The sequence below is a fragment of the Hippichthys cyanospilos genome, chromosome 3 (genome assembly GCF_059441005.1).
Source record: "Hippichthys cyanospilos isolate Australia breed blue-spotted pipefish chromosome 3, RoL_Hcya_1.0, whole genome shotgun sequence".
NCBI classification, from domain to species: Eukaryota; Metazoa; Chordata; class Actinopteri; order Syngnathiformes; family Syngnathidae; genus Hippichthys; species Hippichthys cyanospilos.
The window spans coordinates 14176785-14201436 of NC_142371.1; the positions used below are offsets into that span (position 1 = coordinate 14176785).

Below are 24652 nucleotides of genomic sequence, written 5' to 3' on the forward strand. Positions count from 1 at the left end.
TAACTCAGCTTTACAAGCTTAGAAAAATCTGAAACTTCACAGACACATGAAGACTCAAGCCCTTAACACATGTGTTTAAAAAAATATTAAATTGCTTATAAGGCCACCTAGTGGCAAACAAAAATGTCAGTCTGATGTCTCGCGAAAACGAACAAAGTTGCTGTATTTGGACCCAGATGGTCTTATCTTATCTAAACATTACATATTTGATGGATTTCCAATGCGGAATACACCTATCAACGTATTTTTTGTTATAGTGTGAGCGCCACCTACTGGCAGCCAAAAAAATAGCATTTTTTAAACGTTTTTATGTGTTTAGCTGAGCCCTTTGAAGTAAAATCGCTGAAATTAAGTCTGACAAGCCTCTAGACAGCCTTGCTGACCTCCACCAAATTTTACGAAGTTTCGATAATGGGCGTGGCCTCTATGACCATTTTCATTCCGAAGCTTTATCTGTCCAGTAAAATTTGCTGTAATTTGACCCAGATGATCTGATCTTCTCACAATTTCACACATTGGATAAAAATATTCTCCTGAAAATAGCGACAAAAATATATTCCAGTTTAAAGCTAGCGCCACCTAGTGGCTGCACAAAAAGTCATTAGTCGAAAGATTACAGTCAATCCTGTTTGGTTTGACCTACAGCTATGAAACTTTGTAGGCTAATGAAGGACTGTAAGACCTACAAAAATTTCAATAGAAGTGATGTGCTAGGATGTACAGAAAAATTGTTATGAATTTTTTTAATGTGCAGTTTTGTCCCATTCTTAGACATTAGCTGGTCTCAAACTAGTGCCTTTTTCTCTTAAAAGATTCATCCCATTACCTTAAACTTTGGCATGAATCATTATCCAACTGAGGGGCACACATAGTCCAAATATCGTGAAGATCTCTTGACATAAAAGATGGGGGCGGAGCTTCAAATTATGTTTAATATTTCCTTCGCCAAGACTGACAAAAATCTTAATAACTCAGCTATGACAGCTTCAAACCATCTGAAACTTTCCTGGGCCTTTAAAAGTAATGCAATAATACAGCTATGTGATAAACTTTCAAATCATTTACAGCGCCACCCAGTGGCGGACAAAAATCTCATTTTTTATACTTTTATGTACTGTGAAATGCCTGTTTGACTAAATGAACTAAAAAATGGTCAGAAAAGCTATGACACATTGGAACATTAAGGTTCTCAACTTTTATGACTTTTCATTAAAGGGCGTGGCCTCTATGCAAACTCAAAGTCTGATGTCTTCCCAAAACGGTAAAAGTTGCTGTAATTGGACCTAGATGATCTGATGTTTGCAAAACTTCATATATGGGATGGGAGTCCAATGTGAAACACACCTACAAGCCTATTTTTTATCATAGTACGAGCGCCACCTAGTGGCAGCAAAAAATATAGCAAATCCTTAATGTTTTTATGTACTCTGCTGCGCCCTTTGAAGTGATATCCCTTAAATGTTTTCTGAAAAGCCAGTGACCATGCCTTATGCCCCCCACAAATCAGTACAATGTTTCGACAGTGGGTGTGGCCTATATGGCATTGAAAGTCACAAAATTGGAACAATAAAAGCTGCAGTAACTCCACACACATTGTTCCACCTTGTCTAAATTTTACATATTTGGTAATAGTCCTGCACTGAAGTGATCTACAACTAATTTTTCATCATTCATAGTCCTTGTTCATACCCCGACCTGTGCATACCCCAACGTGCACAGGTCTGCGAGGGCCCTTTATAGCTGCTTGCAGCTCTAGTTATTAGGGCCCGAGCAGCTACCGCTGCGAGAGCCCTCTTGTTTTTCTCCAGATTATTAGGGCCCGAGCAGCTACCGCTGCGAGAGCCCTCTTGTTTTTCTCCAGATTATTATTATTATTAGGGCCCGAGCAGCTACCGCTGCGAGAGCCCTCTTGTTTTTCTCCGGATTATTATTATTATTATTATTATTATTATTATTATTATTATTATTATTATTATTTACTGTGCAGCGCTTTTCCATTTTTGAGGGCCTAAACATGCACGAAAAGTCACCAAAATTTGCACATTTGTCGGGCCCGGTGAAAAATTGGATATTTTTGTGTTTCCCAAAACAATGCAAAAAAAATGGCTCTGCAGCGCCACCTAAGGTCGAAAAAGTGCACCTGGTCCCGGCCCGTTTGACCTAGAGCTACGAAAATTTTTAGGCATATGTAGGACCTAGAGACCTACAAAAAAGTCAGCGCGAGCCATGTGCTCAGATGTACAGAAAAAGAGTTATGATTTTTTGAATGTGCATTTTTGGCCCATTTTTGCACGTTTGCAGGTCCCAAACTGCTCCTTGTTTCTCCCAAACGCTTTACTCAATCGCCTTCAAATTTGCTGTGGTCCATATTCACACATAGGGGCACAAGTGGGCAAAATTTGGTGCAGATCCGCTGGCATATATGATAGGGGCGTGGCTTCAAATTATGTGTTCAATTTTTCCTTCGCCAAGAAGGACAAAAACCTTAATAACTTTGATGTACTAGCTTAAAAAAATCTAAAACTGCATAGACACATGGAAACTTATGTCTTTAACACCTTTAAAAAAAGTTTTTTAAAATAGCTACTAGCGCCGCCTAGTGGTTGATTAAAATGTCATTTTTTACACTTTCATGTATTGTGCTCAGTCTGTTTGAGTAAAACAAGTGAAAATTGGTCAAAATAACATTAAGACATGGAATATTAAGGTTTTAAAATTTTACGACATTTCGATAATGCGCGTAGTCTGCACGCCACCTCAAAGTCAGATGACTCGCCAAAACGAAAAAAGTGGCTGTAATTGGCCCCAAAATGGCCTTATGAGTGGAAAATAGCCTCTCACTCCCGGCCCGTTTGACCTAGAGCTCCAAAAATTTGTAGTCTTATGTAGGACCTCGAGCCCTACAAAAAAGTCAGCGCGAGCCATATGCTCAGATGTACAGAAAGAGACTTATGAATTTTTGAATGTGCACTTTTGGCCCGTTTTTGCTCATTTGCAGGTCCCGAACTGCTCCTTTTTTCTCCCAAACGCTTGACCCGATCGACTTCAAATTTGCTGTGATGTTTGATCTGACTGTGAGGCACAATTGTTCAAATTTTTGGGATGATCCGCCATCAAATATGTTGGGGGCGGGGCTTCATATTATGCCTTTGATGATTACTTTGCCACATGTGAAACAAACCTTTATAACTCAGCTTTACAAGCTTAGAAAAATCTGAAACTTCACATACACATGAAGACTTAAGCCCTTAACACAAGTGTTTAAAAAAATCTTCAATTGCTTATAAGGCCATCTAGTGGCAAACAAAAATGTCAGTCTGATGTCTCGCCAAAACGAACAAAGTTGCTGTGTTTGGTCCCAGATGGTCTTATCTTTTCTAAACTTCATATATTTGATGGGTTTCCAATGCGGAATACACCTATCAACGTATTTTTTGTTATAGTGCGAGCGCCACCTAGTGGCAGCCAAAAATATAGCATTTTTTAAACGTTTTTATGTGTTTAGCTGAGCCCTTTGATGTAATATCGCTGAAATTAAGTCTGCAAAGCCTCTAGACAGCCCTGCTGACCTCCACCAAATTTTACGAAGTTTCGATAATGGGCGTGGTCTCTACGACCATTTTAATTCCGAAGCTTTATCTGTCCAGTAAAAGTTGCTGTAATTTGACCCAGATGATCTGATCTTCTCACAATTTCACACATTGGATGATAATATTCTCCTGAACATATCGACACAAATATATTCCAGTTTAAAGCTAGCGCCACCTAGTGGCTGCAAAAAATGTCATTAGTCGAAAGATTACAGTCAATCCTGTTTGGTTTGACCTACAGCTATGAAACTTTGTAGGCAAATGAAGGACTGCAAGACCTACAAAAAAGTCAATAGAAGTGATGTGCTAAGATGTACAGAAAAATTGTTATGATTTTTTTTAATGTGCAGTTTTGTCCCATTCTTAGACATTAGCTGATCTCAAACTAGTGCCTTTTTCTCTTAAACGAGTCACCCCATTACCTTCAACTTTGGCATGAATCATTATCCAACTGAGGGGCACACATAGTCCAAATATCGTGAAGATCTCTTGACATAAAAGATGGGGGCGGAGCTTCAAATTATGTTTAATATTTCCTTCGCCAAGAGTGACAAAAATATTATTAACTCAGCTATGACAGCTTCAAACCATCTGAAACTTTCCTGGGCCTTTAAAAGTCATGCAATAATACAGCTATGTGATAAACTTTCAAATCATTTACAGCGCCACCCAGTGGCGGACAAAAATCTCATTTTTTATACTTTTATGTACTCTGAAATGCCTGTTTGACTAAATGAACTCAAAAATGGTCAGAAAAGCTATGACACATTGGAACATTAAGGTTCTCAACTTATATGACTTTTCATTAAAGGGCGTGGCCTCTATGCAAACTCAAAGTCTGATGTCTCGCCAAAACGGTAAAAGTTGCTGTAATTGGACCTAGATGATCTGATGTTTGCAAAACTTCATATATGGGATGGGAGTCCAATGTGAAACACACCTACAAGCCTATTTTTTATCATAGTACGAGCGCCACCTAGTGGCAGCAAAAAATATAGCAAATCCTTAATGTTTTTATGTACTCTGCTGAGCCCCTTGAAGTGATATATCCCTTAAATGTTTTCTGAAAAGCCAGTGGCCATGCCTTATGCCCCCCACAAATCAGTACAATGTTTCGACAGTGGGTGTGGCCTATATGGCATTGAAAGTCACAAAATTTGAACAATAAAAGCTGCAGTAACTCCACACACATTGTCCCACCTTGTCTAAATTTTACATATTTGGTAATAGTCCTGCACTGAAGTGATCTACAACAAATTTTTCATCATTCATAGTCCTTGTTCATACCCCGACCTGTTCATACCCCAACGTGCACAGGTCTGCGAGGGCCCTTTATAGCTGCTTGCAGCTCTAGTTATTATTATTATTATTATTATTTACTGTGCAGCGCTTTTCCATTTTTGAGGGCCTAAACATGCACGAAAAGTCACCAAAATTTGCACATTTGTCGGGCCCGATGAAAAATTGGATATTTTTGTGTTTCCCAAAACAATGCAAAAAAAATGGCTCTGCAGCGCCACCTAAGGTCCAAAAAGTGCACCTGGTCCCGGCCCGTTTGACCTAGAGCTACGAAAATTTTTAGGCATATGTAGGACCTAGAGACCTACAAAAAAGTCAGCGCGAGCCATGTGCTCAGATGTACAGAAAAAGAGTTATGATTTTTTGAATGTGCACTTTTGGCCCATTTTTGCACGTTTGCAGGTCCCAAACTGCTCCTTGTTTCTCCTAAATGCTTTACTCAATCGCCTTCAAATTTGCTGTGGTCCATATTCACACATAGGGGCACAAGTGGGCAAAATTTGGTGCAGATCCGCTGACATATATGATAGGGGCGTGGCTTCAAATTATGTGTTCAATTTTTCCTTCGCCAAGAGTGACATAAACCTTAATAACTTTGATGTACTAGCTTAAAAAAATCTAAAACTTCATAGACACATGAAAACTTATGTCTTTAACACATTTGAAAAAAGTTTTTTTCAATACCTACTAGCGCCGCCTAGTGGTTGATTAAAATGTAAATTTTTACACTTTCATGTATTGTGCTCAGTCTGTTTGAGTAAAACAAGTGAAAATTGGTCAGAATATCATTAAGACATGGAATATTAAGGTTTTAAAATTTTACGACATTTCGATAATGGGCGTAGTCTGCACGCCACCTCAAAGTCAGATGACTCGCCAAAACGAAAAAAGTGGCTGTAATTGGCCCCAAAATGGCCTTATGCGTGGAAAATAGCCTCTCACTCCCGGCCCGTTTGACCTAGAGCTCCAAAAATTTGTAGCCTTATGCAGCACCTCGAGCCCTACAAAAAAGTCAGCGCGAGCCATGTGCTCAGATGTACAGAAAGAGAGTTATGAATTTTTGAATGTGCACTTTTGGCCCGTTTTTGCTCATTTGCAGGTCCCGAACTGCTCCTTTTTTCTCCCAAACGCTTGACCCGATCGACTTCAAATTTGCTGTGATGTTTTATCTGACTGTGAGGCACAATTGTTCAAATTTTTGTGATGATCCGCCATCAAATATGTTGGGGGCGGGGCTTTATATTATGCCTTTGATGATTACTTTGCCACATGTGAAACAAACCTTTATAACTCAGCTTTACAAGCTTAGAAAAAACTGAAACTTCACAGACACATGGAGACTCAAGCCTTTAACACAAGTGTTTAAAAAAATATTCAATTGCTTATAAGGCCATCTAGTGGCAAACAAAAATGTCAGTCTGATGTCTCGCCAAAACGAAAAAAGTTGCTGTGTTTGGTCCCAGATGGTCTTATCTTTTCTAAACTTCATATATTTGATGGGTTTCCAATGTGGAATACACCTAACAACGTATTTTTTGTTATAGTGCGAGCGCCACCTAGTGGCAGCCAAAAATATAGCATTTTTTAAACGTTTTTATGTGTTTAGCTGAGCCCTTTGATCTAATATCGCTGAAATTAGGTCTGCTAAGCCTCTAGACAGCCCTGCTGACCTCCACCAAATTTTACGAAGTTTCGATAATGGGCGTGGCCTCTACGACCATTTTCATTCCGAAGCTTTATCTGTCCAGTAAAAGTTGCTGTAATTTGACCCAGATGATCTGATCTTCTCACAATTTCACACATTGGATGAAAATATTCTCCTGAACATATCGACAAAAATATATTCCAGTTTAAAGCTAGCGCCACCTAGTGGCTGCAAAAAATGTCATTAGTCGAAAGATTACAGTCAATCCTGTTTGGTTTGACCTACGGCTATGAAACTTTGTAGGCAAATGAAGGACTGCAAGACCTACAAAAAAGTCAAAAGAAGTGATGTGCTAGGATGTACAGAAAAATTGTTATGAATTTTTTTAATGTGCAGTTTTGTCCCATTCTTAGAAATTAGCTGGTCTCAAACTAGTGCCTTTTTCTCTTAAACGATTCACCCCATTACCTTCAACTTTGGCATGAATCATTATCCAACTGAGGGGCACACATAGTCCAAATATCGTGAAGATCTCTAGACATAAAAGATGGGGGCGGAGCTTCAAATTATGTTTAATACTTCCTTTGCCAAGAGTGACAAAAATCTTAATAACTCAGCTATGACAGCTTCAAACCATCTGAAACTTTCCTGGGCCTTTAAAAGTAATGCAATAATACAGCTATGTGATAAACTTTCAAATCATTTACAGCGCCACCCAGTGGCGGACAAAAATCTCATTTTTTATACTTTTATGTACTGTGAAATGCCTGTTTGACTAAATGAACTCAAAAATGGTCATAAAAGCTATGACACATTGGAATATTAAGGTTCTCAACTTTTATGACTTTTCATTAAAGGGCGTGGCCTCTATGCAAACTCAAAGTCTGATGTCTCCCCAAAACGGTAAAAGTTGCTGTAATTGGACCTAGATGATCTGATGTTTGCAGAACTTCATATATGGGATGGGAGTCCAATGTGAAACACACCTACAAGCCTATTTTTTATCATAGTACGAGCGCCACCTAGTGGCAGCAAAAAATATAGCAAATCCTTAATGTTTTTATGTACTCTGCTGAGCCCCTTGAAGTGAAACCCCTAAATGTTTTCTGAAAAGCCAGTGGCCATGCCTTATGCCCCCCACAAATCAGTACAATGTTTCGACAGTGGGTGTGGCCTATATGGCATTGAAAGTCACAAAATTGGAACAATAAAAGCTGCAGTAACTCCACACACATTGTCCCACCTTGTCTAAATTTTACATATTTGGTAAGAGTCCTGCACTGAAGGGATCTACAACTACTTTTTCATCATTCATAGTCCTTGTTCATACCCCGACCTGTTCATACCACAACGTGCACAGGTCTGCGAGGGCCCTTTATAGCTGCTTGCAGCTCTAGTTATTATTATTATTATTATTAGGGCCCGAGCAGCTACCGCTGCGAGAGCCCTCTTGTTTTTCTCCAGATTATTATTATTATTATTATTATTATTATTATTAGGGCCCGAGCAGCTACCGCTGCGAGAGCCCTCTTGTTTTTCTCCAGATTATTATTATTATTATTATTATTATTATTATTATTATTATTATTATTATTATTTACTGTGCAGCGCTTTTCCATTTTTGAGGGCCTAAACATGCACGAAAAGTCACCAAAATTTGCACATTTGTCGGGCCCGGTGAAAAATTGGATATTTTTGTGTTTCCCAAAACAATGCAAAAACAATGGCTCTGCAGCGCCACCTAAGGTCGAAAAAGTGCACCTGGTCCCGGCCCGTTTGACCTAGAGCTACGAAAATTTTTAGGCATATGTAGGACCTAGAGACCTACAAAAAAGTCAGCGCGAGCCATGTGCTCAAATGTACAGAAAAAGAGTTATGAATTTTTGAATGTGCATTTTTGGCCCATTTTTGCACGTTTGCAGGTCCCAAACTGCTCCTTGTTTCTCCTAAACGCTTTACTCAATCACCTTCAAATTTGCTGTGGTCCATATTCACACGTAGGGGCACAAGTGGGCAAAATTTGGTGCAGATCTGCTGGCATATATGATAGGGGCGTGGCTTCAAATTATGTGTTCAATTTTTCCTTCGCCAAGAGGGACAAAAACCTTAATAACTTTGATGTACTAGCTTAAAAAAATCTAAAACTTCATAGACACATGGAAACTTATGTCTTTAACACCTTTCAAAAACGTTTTTTTAAATACCTACTAGCGCCGCCTAGTGGTTGATTAAAATGTCATTTTTTACACTTTCATGTATTGTGCTCAGTCTGTTTGAGTAAAACAAATGAAAATTGGTCAGAATATCAATAAGACATGGAATATTAAGGTTTTAAAATTTTACGACTTTTCGATAATGGGCGTAGTCTGCACGCCACCTCAAAGTCAGATGACTCGCCAAAACGAAAAAAGTGGCTGTAATTGGCCCCAAAATGGCCTTATGAGTGGAAAATAGCCTCTCACTCCCGGCCCGTTTGACCTAGAGCTCCAAAAATTTGTAGTCTTATGTAGGACCTCGAGCCCTACAAAAAAGTCAGCGCGGGCCATATGCTCAGATGTACAGAAAGAGAGTTATGAATTTTTGAATGTGCACTTTTGGCCCGTTTTTGCTCATTTGCAGGTCCCGAACTGCTCCTTTTTTCTCCCAAACGCTTGACCCGATCGACTTCAAATTTGCTGTGATGTTTTATCTGACTGTCAGGCACAATTGTTCAAATTTTCGGGATGATCCGCCATCAAATATGTTGGGGGCGGGGCTTCATATTATGCCTTTGATGATTACTTTGCCACATGTGAAACAAACCTTTATAACTCAGCTTTACAAGCTTAGAAAAATCTGAAACTTCACATACACATGAAGACTTAAGCCCTTAACACAAGTGTTTAAAAAAATCTTCAATTGCTTATAAGGCCATCTAGTGGTAAACAAAAATGTCAGTCTGATGTCTCGCCAAAACGAACAAAGTTGCTGTGTTTGGTCCCAGATGGTCTTATTTTTTCTAAACTTCATATATTTGATGGGTTTCCAATGCGGAATACACCTATCAACGTATTTTTTGTTATAGTGCGAGCGCCACCTAGTGGCAGCCAAAAATATAGCATTTTTTAAACGTTTTTATGTGTTTAGCTGAGCCCTTTGATGTAATATCGCTGAAATTAAGTCTGCAAAGCCTCTAGACAGCTCTGCTGACCTCCACCAAATTTTACGAAGTTTCGATAATGGGCGTGGTCTCTACGACCATTTTCATTCCGAAGCTTTATCTGTCCAGTAAAAGTTGCTGTAATTTGACCCAGATGATCTGATCTTCTCACAATTTCACACATTGGATGATAATATTCTTCTGAACATATCGACACAAATATATTCCAGTTTAAAGCTAGCGCCACCTAGTGGCTGCAAAAAATGTCATTAGTCGAAAGATTACAGTCAATCCTGTTTGGTTTGACCTACAGCTATGAAACTTTGTAGGCAAATGAAGGACTGCAAGACCTACAAAAAAGTCAATAGAAGTGATGTGCTAAGATGTACAGAAAAATTGTTATGAATTTTTTTAATGTGCAGTTTTGTCCCATTCTTAGACATTAGCTCGTCTCAAACTAGTGCCTTTTTCTCTTAAACGATTCACCCCATTACCTTCAACTTTGGCATGAATCATTATCCAACTGAGGGGCACACATAGGCCAAATATCGTGAAGATCTCTTGACATAAAAGATGGGGGCGGAGCTTCAAATTATGTTTAATATTTCCTTCGCCAAGAGTGACAAAAATATTATTAACTCAGCTATGACAGCTTCAAACCATCTGAAACTTTCCTGGGCCTTTAAAAGTAATGCAATAATACAGCTATGTGATAAACTTTCAAATCATTTACAGCGCCACCCAGTGGCGGACAAAAATCTCATTTTTTATACTTTTATGTACTCTGAAATGCCTGTTTGACTAAATGACCTCAAAAATGGTCAGAAAAGCTATGACACATTGGAACATTAAGGTTCTCAACTTTTATGACTTTTCATTAAAGGGCGTGGCCTCTATGCCAACTCAAAATCCGATGTCTCGCGAAAACGGTAAAAGTTGCTGTAATTGGACCTAGACGATCATATATTTTTAAAAATTCATATATGGGATGGGAGTCCAATGTGAAACACACCTACAGGCCTATTTTTTAATCATAGTACGAGCGCCACCTAGTGGCAGCAAAAAATATAGCAATTCCTTAATGTTTTTATGTACTCTGCTGAGCCCCTTGAAGTGACATCCCTTAAATGTTTTTTGAAAAGCCAGTGGCCATGCCTTATGCCCTCCGCAAATCAGTACGATGTTTCGACAGTGAATGTGGCCTATATCGCATTGAAAGTCACAAAATTGGAACAATAAAAGCTGCAGTAACTCCACCCACATTGTCCCACCTTGTCTAAATTTTACATATTTGGTAAGAGTCCTGCACTGAAGTCATCTACAACTACTTTTTCATCGTTCATAGTCCTTGTTCATACCCCGACCTGTTAATACCCCAACGTGCACAGGTCTGCGAGGGCCCTTTATAGCTGCTTGCAGCTCTAGTTATTATTATTATTATTTACTGTGCAGCGCTTTTCCATTTTTGAGGGCCTAAACATGCACAAAAAGTCACCAAAATTTGCACATTTGTCGGGCCCGGTGAAAAATTGGATATTTTTGTGTTTCCCAAAACAATGCAAAAAAAATGGCTCTGCAGCGCCACCTAAGGTCCAAAAAGTGCACCTGGTCCCGGCCCGTTTGACCTAGAGCTACGAAAATTTTTAGGCATATGTAGGACCTAGAGACCTACAAAAAAGTCAGCGTGAGCCATGTGCTCAGATGTACAGAAAAAGAGTTATGAATTTTTGAATGTGCATTTTTGGCCCATTTATGCACGTTTGCAGGTCCCAAACTGCTCCTTGTTTCTCCTAAATGCTTTACTCAATCGCCTTCAAATTTGCTGTGGTCCATATTCACACATAGGGGCACAAGTGGGCAAAATTTGGTGCAGATCCGCTGACATATATGATAGGGGCGTGGCTTCAAATTATGTGTTCAATTTTTCCTTCGCCAAGAGGGACAAAAACCTTAATAACTTTGATGTACTAGCTTAAAAAAATCTAAAACTCAATAGACACATGGAAACTTATGTCTTTAACACCGTTGAAAAAAGTTTTTTTCAATACCTACTAGCGCCGCCTAGTGGTTGATTAAAATGTCATTTTTTACAGTTTCATGTATTGTGCTCAGTCTGTTTGAGTAAAACAAGTGAAACTTGGTCAGAATATCATTAAGACATGGAATATTAAGATTTTAAAATTTTATGACTTTTCGACAATGGGCGTGGTCTGCACGCCACTTCAAAGTCAGATGACTCGCCAAAACGAAAAAAGTGGCTGTAATTGGCCCCAAAATGGCCTTATGAGTGGAAAATAGCTTCTTACTCCCAGCCCATTTGACCTAGAGCTACAAAAATTTGTAGCCTTATGTAGGACCTCGAGCCCTACAAAAAAGTCAGCACGAGCCATGTGCTCAGATGTACAGAAAGAGAGTTATGAATTTTTGAATGTGCACTTTTGGCCCGTTTCTGCTCATTTGCAGGTCCCGAACTGCTCCTTTTTTCTCCCAAACGCTTGACCCGATCGCCTTCAAATTTGCTGTGATGTTTGATCTGACTGTAAGGAACAATTGTTCAAATTTTCGTGATGATCCGCAATCAAATATGTTGGGGGCGGGGCTTCATATTATGCCTTTGATGATTACTTTGCCACATGTGAAACAAACCTTTATAACTCAGCTTTACAAGCTTAGAAAAATCTGAAACTTCACATACACATGAAGACTTAAGCCCTTAACACAAGTGTTTAAAAAAATCTTCAATTACTTATAAGGCCATCTAGTGGCAAACAAAAATGTCAGTCTGATGTCTCGCCAAAACGAACAAAGTTGCTGTGTTTGGTCCCAGATGGTCTTATCTTTTCTAAACTTCATATATTTGATGGGTTTCCAATGCGGAATACACCTATCAACGTATTTTTTGTTATAGTGCGAGCGCCACCTAGTGGCAGCCAAAAATATAGCATTTTTTAAACGTTTTTATGTGTTTAGCTGAGCCCTTTGATGTAATATCACTGAAATTAAGTCTGCAAAGCCTCTAGACAGCCCTGCTGACCTCCACCAAATTTTACGACGTTTCGATAATGGGCGTGGTCTCTACAACCTTTTTCATTCCGAAGCTTTATCTGTCCAGTAAAAGTTGCTGTAATTTGACCCAGATGATCTGATCTTCTCACAATTTCACACATTGGATGAAAATATTCTCCTGAACATATCTACAAAAATATATTCCAGTTTAAAGCTAGCGCCACCTAGTGGCTGCAAAAAATGTCATTAGTCGAAAGATTACAGTCAATCCTGTTTGGTTTGACCTACAGCTATGAAACGTTGTAGGCAAATGAAGGACTGCAAGACCTACAAAAAAGTCAATAGAAGTGATGTGCTAGGATGTACAGAAAAATTGTTATGAATTTTTTTAATGTGCAGTTTTGTCCCATTCTTAGACATTAGCTGGTCTCAAACTAGTGCCTTTTTCTCTTAAACGATTCACCCCATTACCTTCAACTTTGGCATGAATCATTATCCAACTGAGGGGCACACATAGTTCAAATATCGTGAAGATCTCTTGACAGAAAAGATGGGGGCGGAGCTTCTAATTATGTTTAATACTTCCTTCGCCAAGAGTGACAACAATATTAATAACTCAGCTATGACAGCTTCAAACCATCTGAAACTTTCCTGGGACTTTAACAGTCATGCAACAATACAGCTATGTGATAAACTTTCAAATCATTTACAGCGCCACCCAGTGGCTGACAAAAATCTCATTATTTATACTTTTATGTACTGTGAAATGCCTGTTTGACTAAATGAACTCAAAAATGGTCAGAAAAGCTATGACACATTGGAACATTAAGGTTCTCAACTTTTATGACTTTTCAATAAAGGGCGTGGCCTCTATGCCAACTCAAAATCCGATGTCTCGCCAAAACGGTAAAAGTTGCTGTAATTGGAACTAGATGATCTGATATTTTTTAAAACTTCGTATATGGGATGGGAGTCCAATGTGAAACACACCTACAAGCCTATTTTTTATCATAGTACGAGCGCCACCTAGTGGCAGCAAAAAAAAATAGCAAATCCTTAATGTTTTTATGTACTCTGCTGAGCCCCTTAAAGTGATATCCTTAAAATGTTTTCTGCAAAGCCAGTGGCCATGCCTTATGCCCCCCACATATGAGTACAATGTCTCGACAGTGGGTGTGGCCTATATGGCATTGAAAGTCACAAAATTGGAACAATAAAAGCTGCAGTAACTCCACCCACATTGTCCCACCTTGTCTAAATTTTACATATTTGGTAATAGTCCTGCACTGAAGGGATCTACAACTAATTTTTCATCATTCATAGTCCTTGTTCATACCCCGACCTGTTCATACCCCAACGTGCACAGGTCTGCGAGGGCCCTTTATAGCTGCTTGCAGCTCTAGTTATTATTATTATTTACTGTGCAGCGCTTTTCCATTTTTGAGGGCCTAAACATGCACGAAAAGTCACCAAAATTTGCACATTTGTCGGGCCCGGTGAAAAATTGGATATTTTTGTGTTTCCTAAAAAAATGCAAAAAAAATGGCTCTGCAGCGCCACCTAAGGTCGAAAAAGTGCACCTGGTCCCGGCCCGTTTGACCTAGAGCTACGAAAATTTTTAGGCATATGTAGGACCTAGAGACCTACAAAAAAGTCAGCGCGAGCCATGTGCTCAGATGTACAGAAAAAGAGTTATGAATTTTTGAATGTGCATTTTTGGCCCATTTTTGCACGTTTGCAGGTCCCAAACTGCTCCTTGTTTCTCCTAAACGCTTTACTCAATCGCCTTTAAAATTGCTGTGGTCTATAATTAGACATAGGGGCACAAGTGGGCAAAATTTGGTGCAGATCCGCTGACATATATGATAGGGGCGTGGCTTCAAATTATGTGTTCAATTTTTCCTTCGCCAAGAGGGACAAAAACCTTAATAACTTTGATGTACTAGCTTAAAAAAATCAAAAACTTCATAGACACATGGAAACTTATGTCTTTAACACCTTTGAAAAAAGTTTTTTTCAATACCTACTAGCGCCGCCTAGTGGTTGATTAAAATGTCATTTTTTACAGTTTCATGTATTGTGCTCAGTCTGTTTGAGTAAAACTAGTGAAAATTGGTCAGAATATCATTAAGACATGGAATATTAAGATTTTAAAATTTTATGACTTTTCGATAATGGGCGTGGTCTGCACGCCACTTCAAAGTCAGATGACTCGCCAAAACGAAAAAAGTGGCTGTAATTGGCCCCAAAATGGCCTTATGAGTGGAAAATAGCCTCTTACTCCCGGCCCATTTGACCTAGAGCTACAAAAATTTGTAGCCTTATGTAGGACCTCGAGCCCTACAATAAAGTCAGCGCGAGCCATATGCTCAGATGTACAGAAAGAGAGTTATGAATTTTTGAATGTGCACCTTTGGCCCGTTTTTGCTCATTTGCAGGTCCCAAACTGCTCCTTTTTTCTCCCAAACGCTTGACCCGATCGACTTCAAATTTGCTGTGATGTTTTATCTGAGTGTGAGGCACAAATGTTCAAATTTTTGTGATGATCCGCCATCAAATATGTTGGGGGCGGGGCTTCATATTATGCCTTTGATGATTACTTTGCCACATGTGAAACAAATCTTTATAACTCAGCTTTACCAGCTTAGAAAAATCTGAAAATTCACAGACACATGGAGACTCGAGCCCTTAACACAAGTCTTTAAAAAAATCTTCAACTGCTTATAAGGCCATTTAGTGGCAAACAAAAATCTCAGTCTGAAGTCTCGCCAAAATGAACAAAGTTGCTGTGTTTGGTCCCAGATGGTCTTATCTTTTCTAAACTTCATATATTTGATGGGTTTCCAATGCAGTATACACCTATCAACGTATTTTTTGTTATAGTGCGAGCGCCACCTAGTGGCAGCCAAAAATATAGCATTTTTTAAACGTTTTTAAGTGTTTAGCTGAGCCCTTTCATGTAATATTGCTGAAATTAAGTCTGAAAAGCCTCTAGACAGCCTTGCTTACCTCCACAAAATTTTACGAAGTTTCGATAATGGACGTGGCCTCTACGACCATTTTCATTCCGAAGCTTTATCTGTCCAGTAAAAGTTGCTGTAATTTGACCCAGATGATCTGATCTTCTCACAATTTCACACATTGGATGAAAATATTCTCCTGAACATATCGACAAAAATATATTCCAGTTTAAAGCTAGCACCACCTAGTGGCTGCAAAAAATGTCATTAGTCGAAAGATTACAGTCAATCCTGTTTGGTTTGACCTACAGCTATGAAACTTTGTAGGCAAATGAAGGACTGCAAGACCTACAAAAAAGTCAATAGAAGTGATGTGCTAGGATGTACAGAAAAATTGTTATGAATTTTTTCATAATGCAGTTTTGTCCCATTCTTAGACGTTAGCTGGTCTCAAACTAGTGTCTTTTTCTCTTAAATGATTCATCCCATTACCTTCAAATTTGGCATGAATCATTATCCAACTGAGGGGCACACATAGGCCAAATATCGTGAAGATCTCTTGACATAAAAGATGGAGGCGGAGCTTCAAATTATGTTTAATACTTCCTTCGCCAAGAGTGACAAAAATCTTAATAACTCAGCTATGCCACCTTCAAACCATCTGAAACTTTCCTGGGACTTTAAAAGTCATGGAATAATGCAGCTATGTGATAAACTTTCAAATCATATACAGCGCCACCCAGTGGCGGACAAAAATCTCATTTTTTATACTTTTATGTACTGTGAAATGCCTGTTTGACTAAATGAACTCAAAAATGGTCAGAAAAGCTATGACATATTGGAACATTAAGGTTCTCAACTTTTATGACTTTTCATTAAAGGGCGTGGCCTCTATGCCAACTCAAAATCCGATGTCTCGCGAAAACGGTAAAAGTTGCTGTAATTGGACCTAGACGATCTTATATTTTTACAACTTCATATATGGGATGGGAGTCCAATGTGAAACACACCTACAAGCCTATTTTTATCATAGTACGAGCGCCACCTAGTGGCAGCAAAAAATATAGCAAATCCTTAATGTTTTTATGTACTCTGCTGAGCCCCTTGAAGTGATATCCCTTAAATGTTTTCTGAAAAGCCAGTGGCCATGCCTTATGCCCTCCACAAATCAGTACGATGTTTCGACAGTGGGTGTGGCCTATATGGCATTGAAAGTCACAAAATTGGAACAATAAAAGCTGCAGTAACTCCACCCACATTGTCCCACCTTGTCTAAATTTTACATATTTGGTAAGAGTCCTGCACTGAAGTCATCTACAACTACTTTTTGATCGTTCATAGTCCTTGTTCATACCCCGACCTGTTCATACCCCAACGTGCACAGGTCTGCGAGGGCCCTTTATAGCTGCTTGCAGCTCTAGTTATTATTATTATTTACTGTGCAGCGCTTTTCCATTTTTGAGGGCCTAAACATGCACGAAAAGTCACCAAAATTTGCACATTTGTCGGGCCCGGTGAAAAATTGGATATTTTTGTGTTTCCCAAAACAATGCAAAAAAAATGGCTCTGCAGCGCCACCTAAGGTTGAAAAAGTGCACCTGGTCCCGGCCCGTTTGACCTAGAGCTACGAAAATTTTTAGGCATATGTAGGAGCTAGAGACCTACAAAAAAGTCAGCGCGAGCCATGTGCTCAGATGTACAGAAAAAGAGTTATGAATTTTTGAATGTGCATTTTTGGCCCATTTTTGCACGTTTGCAGGTCCCAAACTGCTCCTTGTTTCTCCTAAACGCTTTACTCAATCGCCTTCAAATTTGCTGTGGTCCATATTCACACATAGGGGCACAAGTGGGCAAAATTTGGTGCAGATCCGCTGACATATATGATAGGGGCGTGGCTTCAAATTATGTGTTCAATTTTTCCTTCGCCAAGAGTGACATAAACCTTAATAACTTTGTTGTACTAGCTTAAAAAAATCTAAAACTTCATAGACACATGGAAACTTATGTCTTTAACACCTTTGAAAAAAGTTTTTTTCAATACCTACTAGCGCCGCCTAGTGGTTGATTAAAATGTTATTTTTTACACTTTCATGTATTGTGCTCAGTCTGTTTGAGTAAAACACATGAAAATTGGTCAGAATATCATTAAGACATGGAATATTAAGGTTTTAAAATTTTACGACATTTCGATAATGGGCGTAGTCTGCACGCCACCTCAAAGTCAGATGACTCGCCAAAACGAAAAAAGTGGCTGTAATTGGCCCCAAAATGGCCTTATGAGTGGAAAAAAGCCTCTCACTCCCGGCCCGTTTGACCTAGAGCTCCAAAAATTTGTAGCCTTATGTAGGACCTCGAGCCCTACAAAAAAGTCAGCGCGAGCCATGTGCTCAGATGTACAGAAAGAGAGTTATGAATTTTTGAATGTGCACTTTTGGCACATTTTTGCTCATTTGCAGGTCCCGAACTGCTCCTTTTTTCTCCCAAACGCTTGACCCGATCGCCTTCAAATTTGCTGTGATGTTTTATCTGACTGTGAGGCACAATTGTTCAAATTTTTGTGACGATCCGCCAACAAATATGTTGGGGGCGGGGCTTTATATTATGCCTTTGATGATTACTTTGCCACATGTGAAACAAACCTTTATAACTCAGCTTTACAAGCTTGGAAAAATCTGAAACTTCACAGACACATGGAAACTTAAGCCCTTAACACAAGTGTTTAAAAAAATCTTCAATTGCTTATAAGGCCATCTAGTGGCAAACAAAAATGTCAGTTTGATGTCTCGCAAAAACAAACAAAGTTGCTGTGTTTGGTCCCAGATAGTCTTATCTTTTCTAAACTTCATATATCTAATGAGTTTCCAATGCGGAATACACCTATCAACGTATTTTTTGTTATAGTGCGAGTGCCACCTAGTGGCAGCCAAAAATATAGCATTTTTTAAACGTTTTTATGTGTTTAGCTGAGCCCTTTGAAGTAATATCGCTGAAATTAAGTCTGAAAAGCCTCTAGACAGCCTTGCTGACCTCCACCAAATTTTACGAAGTTTCGATAATGGGCGTGGCCTCTACGACCATTTTCATTCAGAAGCTTTATCTGTCCAGTAAAAATTGCTGTAATTTGACCCAGATGATCTGATCTTCTCACAATTTCACACATTGGATGAAAATATTCTCCTGAACATATCGACAAAAATACATTCCAGTTTAAAGCTAGCGCCACCTAGTGGCTGCAAAAAATGTCATTAGTCGAAAGATTACAGTCAATCCTGTTTGGTTTGACCTACAGCTATGAAACTTTGTAGGCAAATGGAGGACTGCAAGACCTACAAAAAAGTCAATACAAGTGATGTGCTAGGATGTAGAGAAAAATTGTTATGAATTTTTTCAATGTGCAGTTTTGTCCCATTGTTAAACAATAGCTGGTCTCAAACTAGTGTCTTTTTCTCTTAAACGATTCACCCCCTTACCTTCTACTTTGGCATGAATCATTATCCAACTGAGGGGCACACATAGTCCAAATATCGTCAAGATCTCTTGACATAAAAGATGCGGGCCGAGCTTCAAATTATGTTTAATACTTCCTTTGCCGAGAGTGACAAAAATCTTAATAACTCAGCTATGACAGCTTCAAACCATCTGAAACTTTCCTGGCCCTTTAAAAGTAATGCAATAATTTAGCTATGTGATAAACTTTCAAATCATTTACAGCGCCACCCAGTGGCGGACAAAAATCTCATTTTTTATACTTTTATGTACTGTGAAATGCCTGTTTGACTAAATGAACTAAAAAATGGTCAGAAAAGCTATGACACATTGGAACATTAAGGTTCTCAACTTTTATGACTTTTCAATAAAGGGCGTGGCCTCTATGCCAACTCAAAATCCCATGTCTCGCGAAAACGGTAAAAGTTGCTGTAATTGGACCTAGACGATCTGGTATTTTTTAAACTTCGTATATGGGATGGGAGTCCAATGTGAAACACACCTACAAGTCTGATTTTTATCATAGTACGAGCGCCACCTAGTGGCAGCAAAAAATATAGCAAATCCTTAATGTTTTTATGTACTCTGCTGAGCCCCTTGAAGTGATATCCCTTAAATGTTTTCTGAAAAGCCAGTGGCCATGCCTTATGCCCTCCACAAATCACTACGATGTTTCGACAGTGGGTGTGGCCTATATGGCATTGAAAGTCACAAAATTGGAACAATAAAAGCTGCAGTTACTCCACCCACATTGTCCCACCTTGTCTAAATTTTACATATTTGGTAAGAGTCCTGCACTGAAGGGATCTACAACTAATTTTTCATCATTCATAGTCCTTGTTCATACCCCGACCTGTTCATACCCCAACGTGCACAGGTCTGCGAGGGCCCTTTATAGCTGCTTGCAGCTCTAGTTTTCCTTGATTTTACTGTTTTATTGTGTTACCTATTTATTGTGTTCTATTTTTCCTCTACAGCAATTTGGAAACCTGCGTTTGTTTGAAATTGTGCTATATAAATAAAATGGATTGGATTTGATCTACTTTGTTTGCTAAAAAAAAATGTCATTTGCGACCGTTGTGACAATTAACAGATCATGAGTGAAGGTTTGCCATAAATAGGTGAGGCAGGTGTGCTGTGGTTGGGAGGGAGTAATAATTCCAGAACACTGTTGGGGTCCACTCCAACACCATTCAAATTCTGCAGAAACCTAAAGGAGAACATGTTATTGCCGTAGACGGGTCTTTTGTGATCCAAGATTTACCTTCTGTGTTTTTGGAAGAAATGTTGCCAACTACAGAGAAACGTCTCAGGAAGACTGTTTCCAGCAAAACAACGCATGTTCTAGTTAGAGACCTTGAAGCCATCGTCATGCAGTAGAAGGATGATCCATAATGTCATGGCTAGACAAATGGCTCGATTGAACCCTTGCAATATGCAACCTTTTGCGTGTGAATGTGTAGTATTGTGTGCACACCTTGGTGGGTAGCACAGACAAAAGTGCTTACCAAATTAATCACTGTAAACCCCTGAAAATCTGGATGTAATACTGAGCAGTCTGCATGGGTCTGACATCAACCAATAGGCTGTGGTTGTCACATTGATGTTGTGTTGTGATTACTTTGATTTTGAATAGACATTGAACCAGTTTGTAATTGATGACACAGGCAAATTACATGTGAGTAACCAAATCCTCTGCGGTCTGTACCTCCTGAAATTCTGTGCAAGTCAGGCTGCATTTGGCAGTAATGTCTTATTCTCCAATATATTTGGCAGAGCATTGAAAAATATGCAAAAAGCCTTGAAGGCTTCTGCACACGCATCATGATTCTTACCATAAAGGAGGGTGCAGTGGAAAGAGGTAAGAGGCCGTGCAAAAGGTTTGTGTCTGAACCCAGCGCTTCCAGATCAGGAAGAAGAAATGAAATCTGGTCTGTTCAGTGGTTTCATGTGTCCGATTGGCCCAGTGGATGCCAAAACACGGGTAGAGTTCCAGGAAGACGGTGTTCAACCCGTTCATTTATTCATATGACTCTGGTTTTCAAGTCACTTCCAAATTAGTTAATCTGCATTCATGGAGCGTGGAGAAACGGATGTTGCAAGATGTTAGTCTGTACCCCTCACCCTACCTGTGTGGGCATTGTTGCCTGCTGCCCATCCAGCACTTGTCCTGCCATGGTGACGACTTGGTTTTGCCTGGAACTATGACGTCCCCTGCACATTCAAAACATGTCCAGGATGCATTGCGTTCATTGATGGGTGTGGGCAAGTCTTCACCCAATGGTTCAGTAGCTCCACATCTATCTTTTCTCATCCCCTCCTAGTCTACCCAGCTCTTCTCCAGCCATGCCCACAGCCACCTTCAAAGGGCTGTTCAGCCACGTCATATTATTTTCACTGTTTTCTTTTTTGGCCCTTGTAGCCTCTTTTTGTGTTCAATTCAAACTGACCTTAAGCCGCTGTTTGTGCTGCCTAACCCTTTAAGCCTTCAGCGGAGCCACCTTAAGTTTTTTTTTGTGCATCTAAGCAGTAATAGCCTACACACAATGCAGCGTGGAAGTCTGCCACTCTCAGCCCCTACCATTAAAGTTGTAAATCATGAAATCCCTGGCCTTCTTTATTTAATTTAGGTTTTTGGTTGTTTTTTTTTTTCAACAGTGCCTGTGTGGCCTAGACCCCTAGAGGCGTGTACTGCCCACATCCTTAACATCATCCCTAATGTAATTCAAAACTTAGTGTAACCACCACACCTCTGGCTTGGACAAACAACAAACTGTCCCAGACATTAGTTGTAATTTGTGTGAAACCAAATGTGTCTCTGGCTAGCTACACCCGTCGGGGAAACCTACTCCACCCACTCCAAATCAAAATTCCAAAATTGTAGGTGTTCCCCACGTCCTCTTTGGACAAGATTGACCGACACACCGCCCTCACTGTGGTGGTGTATCCAGTGGCTGCTATCCCAGAGGACAAGGAAGGCTTCCCCCAGTCTTTTCTCATCAAGAGCCCAGCTGACCAATTCAATGATTAGACTTTGGAACAGAATATTGCAGGAGACTACAATGATAGTTGACACAGCAGACAGTACTCGACAAAGACAGCAAAGCAAAGGGTAAGGGGAGGGAGAGGAGCAGAGCACAAAGCATCCACGTCCGTCGAATGGGTGGCACAGTGGTGGAGTGTTTAGCGTGTCCGCCTAACAGTTTAGAGGTCCCGGGTTCAATTCCAGCTCCCCCCAGCCTTCCTGTGTGGAGTTTGCATGTTCTCCTCATGCCCGTTGAGGTTTTCCTCCGGGCACTCTTTGCTTCCTCTTCCATTGCAAAAACATGCCTTGAATGTATAGTCCCTCGTCCTTACATTATGAGTGCCAAATGATTGCCATCCCATTGACTGGCAACCAGTTGATGGTGTACCCCACCTACTGCCCGAAGACTGTTGGGATAGGAACCAGCAAGCCAGCGAACCTAATGAGGACAAGCGGCTATAGAAAATTGATGAATGGATGTTTCAGGGGGAATCAACTTTTGAGCTTTCATCTGAGTTAACGTGTGCTAATGCCGAATGTTAAAGAACCAGTTTGTATCATGCATTGGTTATCTCTGATATGCAACAAATTTTCCCCCGAATCACAGAAAATACTTAAAATTTCCTTTATTTTCTTTTTCAGCTGAAGATGCAAAAGAATTGGGTCTCAGCTAAATACCTTCGCACCTATTGCTTTGCAACTCATTACATCTTCACTTTGCTGACCAATGGTTACAAATTTGACAAAAACAATTGGAAAGACGTTCACTTTCAAAACGAGGTGAGTTGAATAAATGAATAAATAAACATTGCAATATGTACATTACATGTTGTGTTCACTGTATGAGTGCAGACACACCCAAGTATGAGATGACATCCTAAACAAGTTGAGGAGCAATAAGATGCTCAAGCAGTCATCACTTTTAGTTATCTGATCTGAATGCAATTTTATGGTGCCATCCATCTGAAAGATTACATGCCAATCATATGCTATGAAAAAGTCAAAAGGCAGGCAATGCTTCGCTCCAGGATGCCCCAGGGATATGATTTTTTTTTCTCCCTCAAATGAAAGAGAGTTCTCATGTGCCACACAAGAGAAAACAAAGCTACTGGCCCTTTTAACATGGCACATTCTCCAAATGACAAGCCAACGAACAAGAGGCTCTGTGTGCCGTTCATTGCCTCTGGGTATCCAGAAGGCTTTCTGGCTACTTATAGACATACTTGTATTCATTACAGAAATCGTAATGGAGATTTGGGTTTTCTGACTCATCTTTGAGCTGGACAATTTTAAGTTTTTCACAGAGTTTGTAAGAAAAACAAGCCAAGAAAAAGTTGAATGATTAAAAGCTACATCTTTTAAGCAGAGATCTTCACATTTTTGTTGTTATCTTTTCAGGTGAAGAACACCAGTGTAGGTTGGAGTTTGGGATACATGCTCAGTAGCTCTAATATGATTCCATCTGAGGTGAATGAAGTCCTCCCATTGACTGATCCTGTTTTTGTGGGTCTTATCTTTTTATTTTCAGCAATGATCATTATTACTGTAATCTTGATTTTCATCATTCTTATTCGCACTTGCTAATTAGAAGCCTAAAATGTCTGCAAATATTTGTGTAGTAACCCCTTGTTCTTATCCTGGAATGAATTTTGCATTTTAAAAGACATTATTGTTTACAAAGCAATGTTGAGGGACCAACGGAAAAGAAAATAGTCCTTCTGTACATAAAAGAAAATAGTCCTCCTGTAGGACTAAAGTCAGATTAGTAATAATCAGAAGTCATAATAATTAACCCCTGGGGGAAATTTTGACGTGTATCAAAGGAACAGCGTACAAAAAAAAACTAAGGCTAAAATATTGCATAGATTGTCAAAACATGTGGACTTTCAATATGCTGTCCTGCCGTCCCTTCTAAATGCTTGCAAATGGGAGATAAGGTTGTACACCATGCAGCTGTCAAATTTAGCTCATGTTGGGCTCCTTTACTGCCATTCAAAATTGGAAATATTTTGGACATATCGAAAACCTGATGTTTTATCATGCATTTCCGCTCATTTTTTAATTAATTCTTTCAACGGCAACTTGCCCAAATAGTGCAATAGAAATGTTTGTGTTGAGAACCCCAGGGGGCGGTAGAGGACAATTTATGACATTTGCAAGCCTTTCAATGATTTTATTGGGTGGCTTAGCCTGACAACCACAATGCAATGTTCTCACTATGCATTGTGGGACTTGTAGATGACAAAATGCGAAGATCCAAAAGCTATATGTTGCAAGAAAGCTTTTACTTCGCTGCAGGGAAGCATTTCATTTCATGCAAGCCATAACATTATATCTGCATATTCCTATCTGTGAAATCTGCTGCACTGAATAGCTGTTAACATTTTTTTCCTCACAAAATGAACATTGTTCAAACCGAAACAGCCTTGAAACACACACACAAACAGACACACACACACACATATATATGTATATATATATATATATATATATATATATATA

At 39.5% G+C, this 24652-nt stretch overlaps 1 protein-coding gene across 2 annotated transcripts in view; it reads left to right on the forward strand.

The window, feature by feature from the left end:
- The window catches only part of entpd3 (ectonucleoside triphosphate diphosphohydrolase 3), an 89186-nt gene extending 64534 nt beyond the window's left edge, over nucleotides 1-24652 (forward strand). For both annotated transcript variants that reach the window (XM_088409300.1, XM_088409301.1), the window contains exons 10-11: nucleotides 22793-22930; nucleotides 23549-24652. In XM_088409300.1, coding sequence (XP_088265426.1) covers nucleotides 22793-22930; nucleotides 23549-23734 — 324 coding nt within the window. In that variant the 3' untranslated portion in view covers nucleotides 23735-24652. The remainder of the gene's footprint in view (nucleotides 1-22792; nucleotides 22931-23548) is intronic.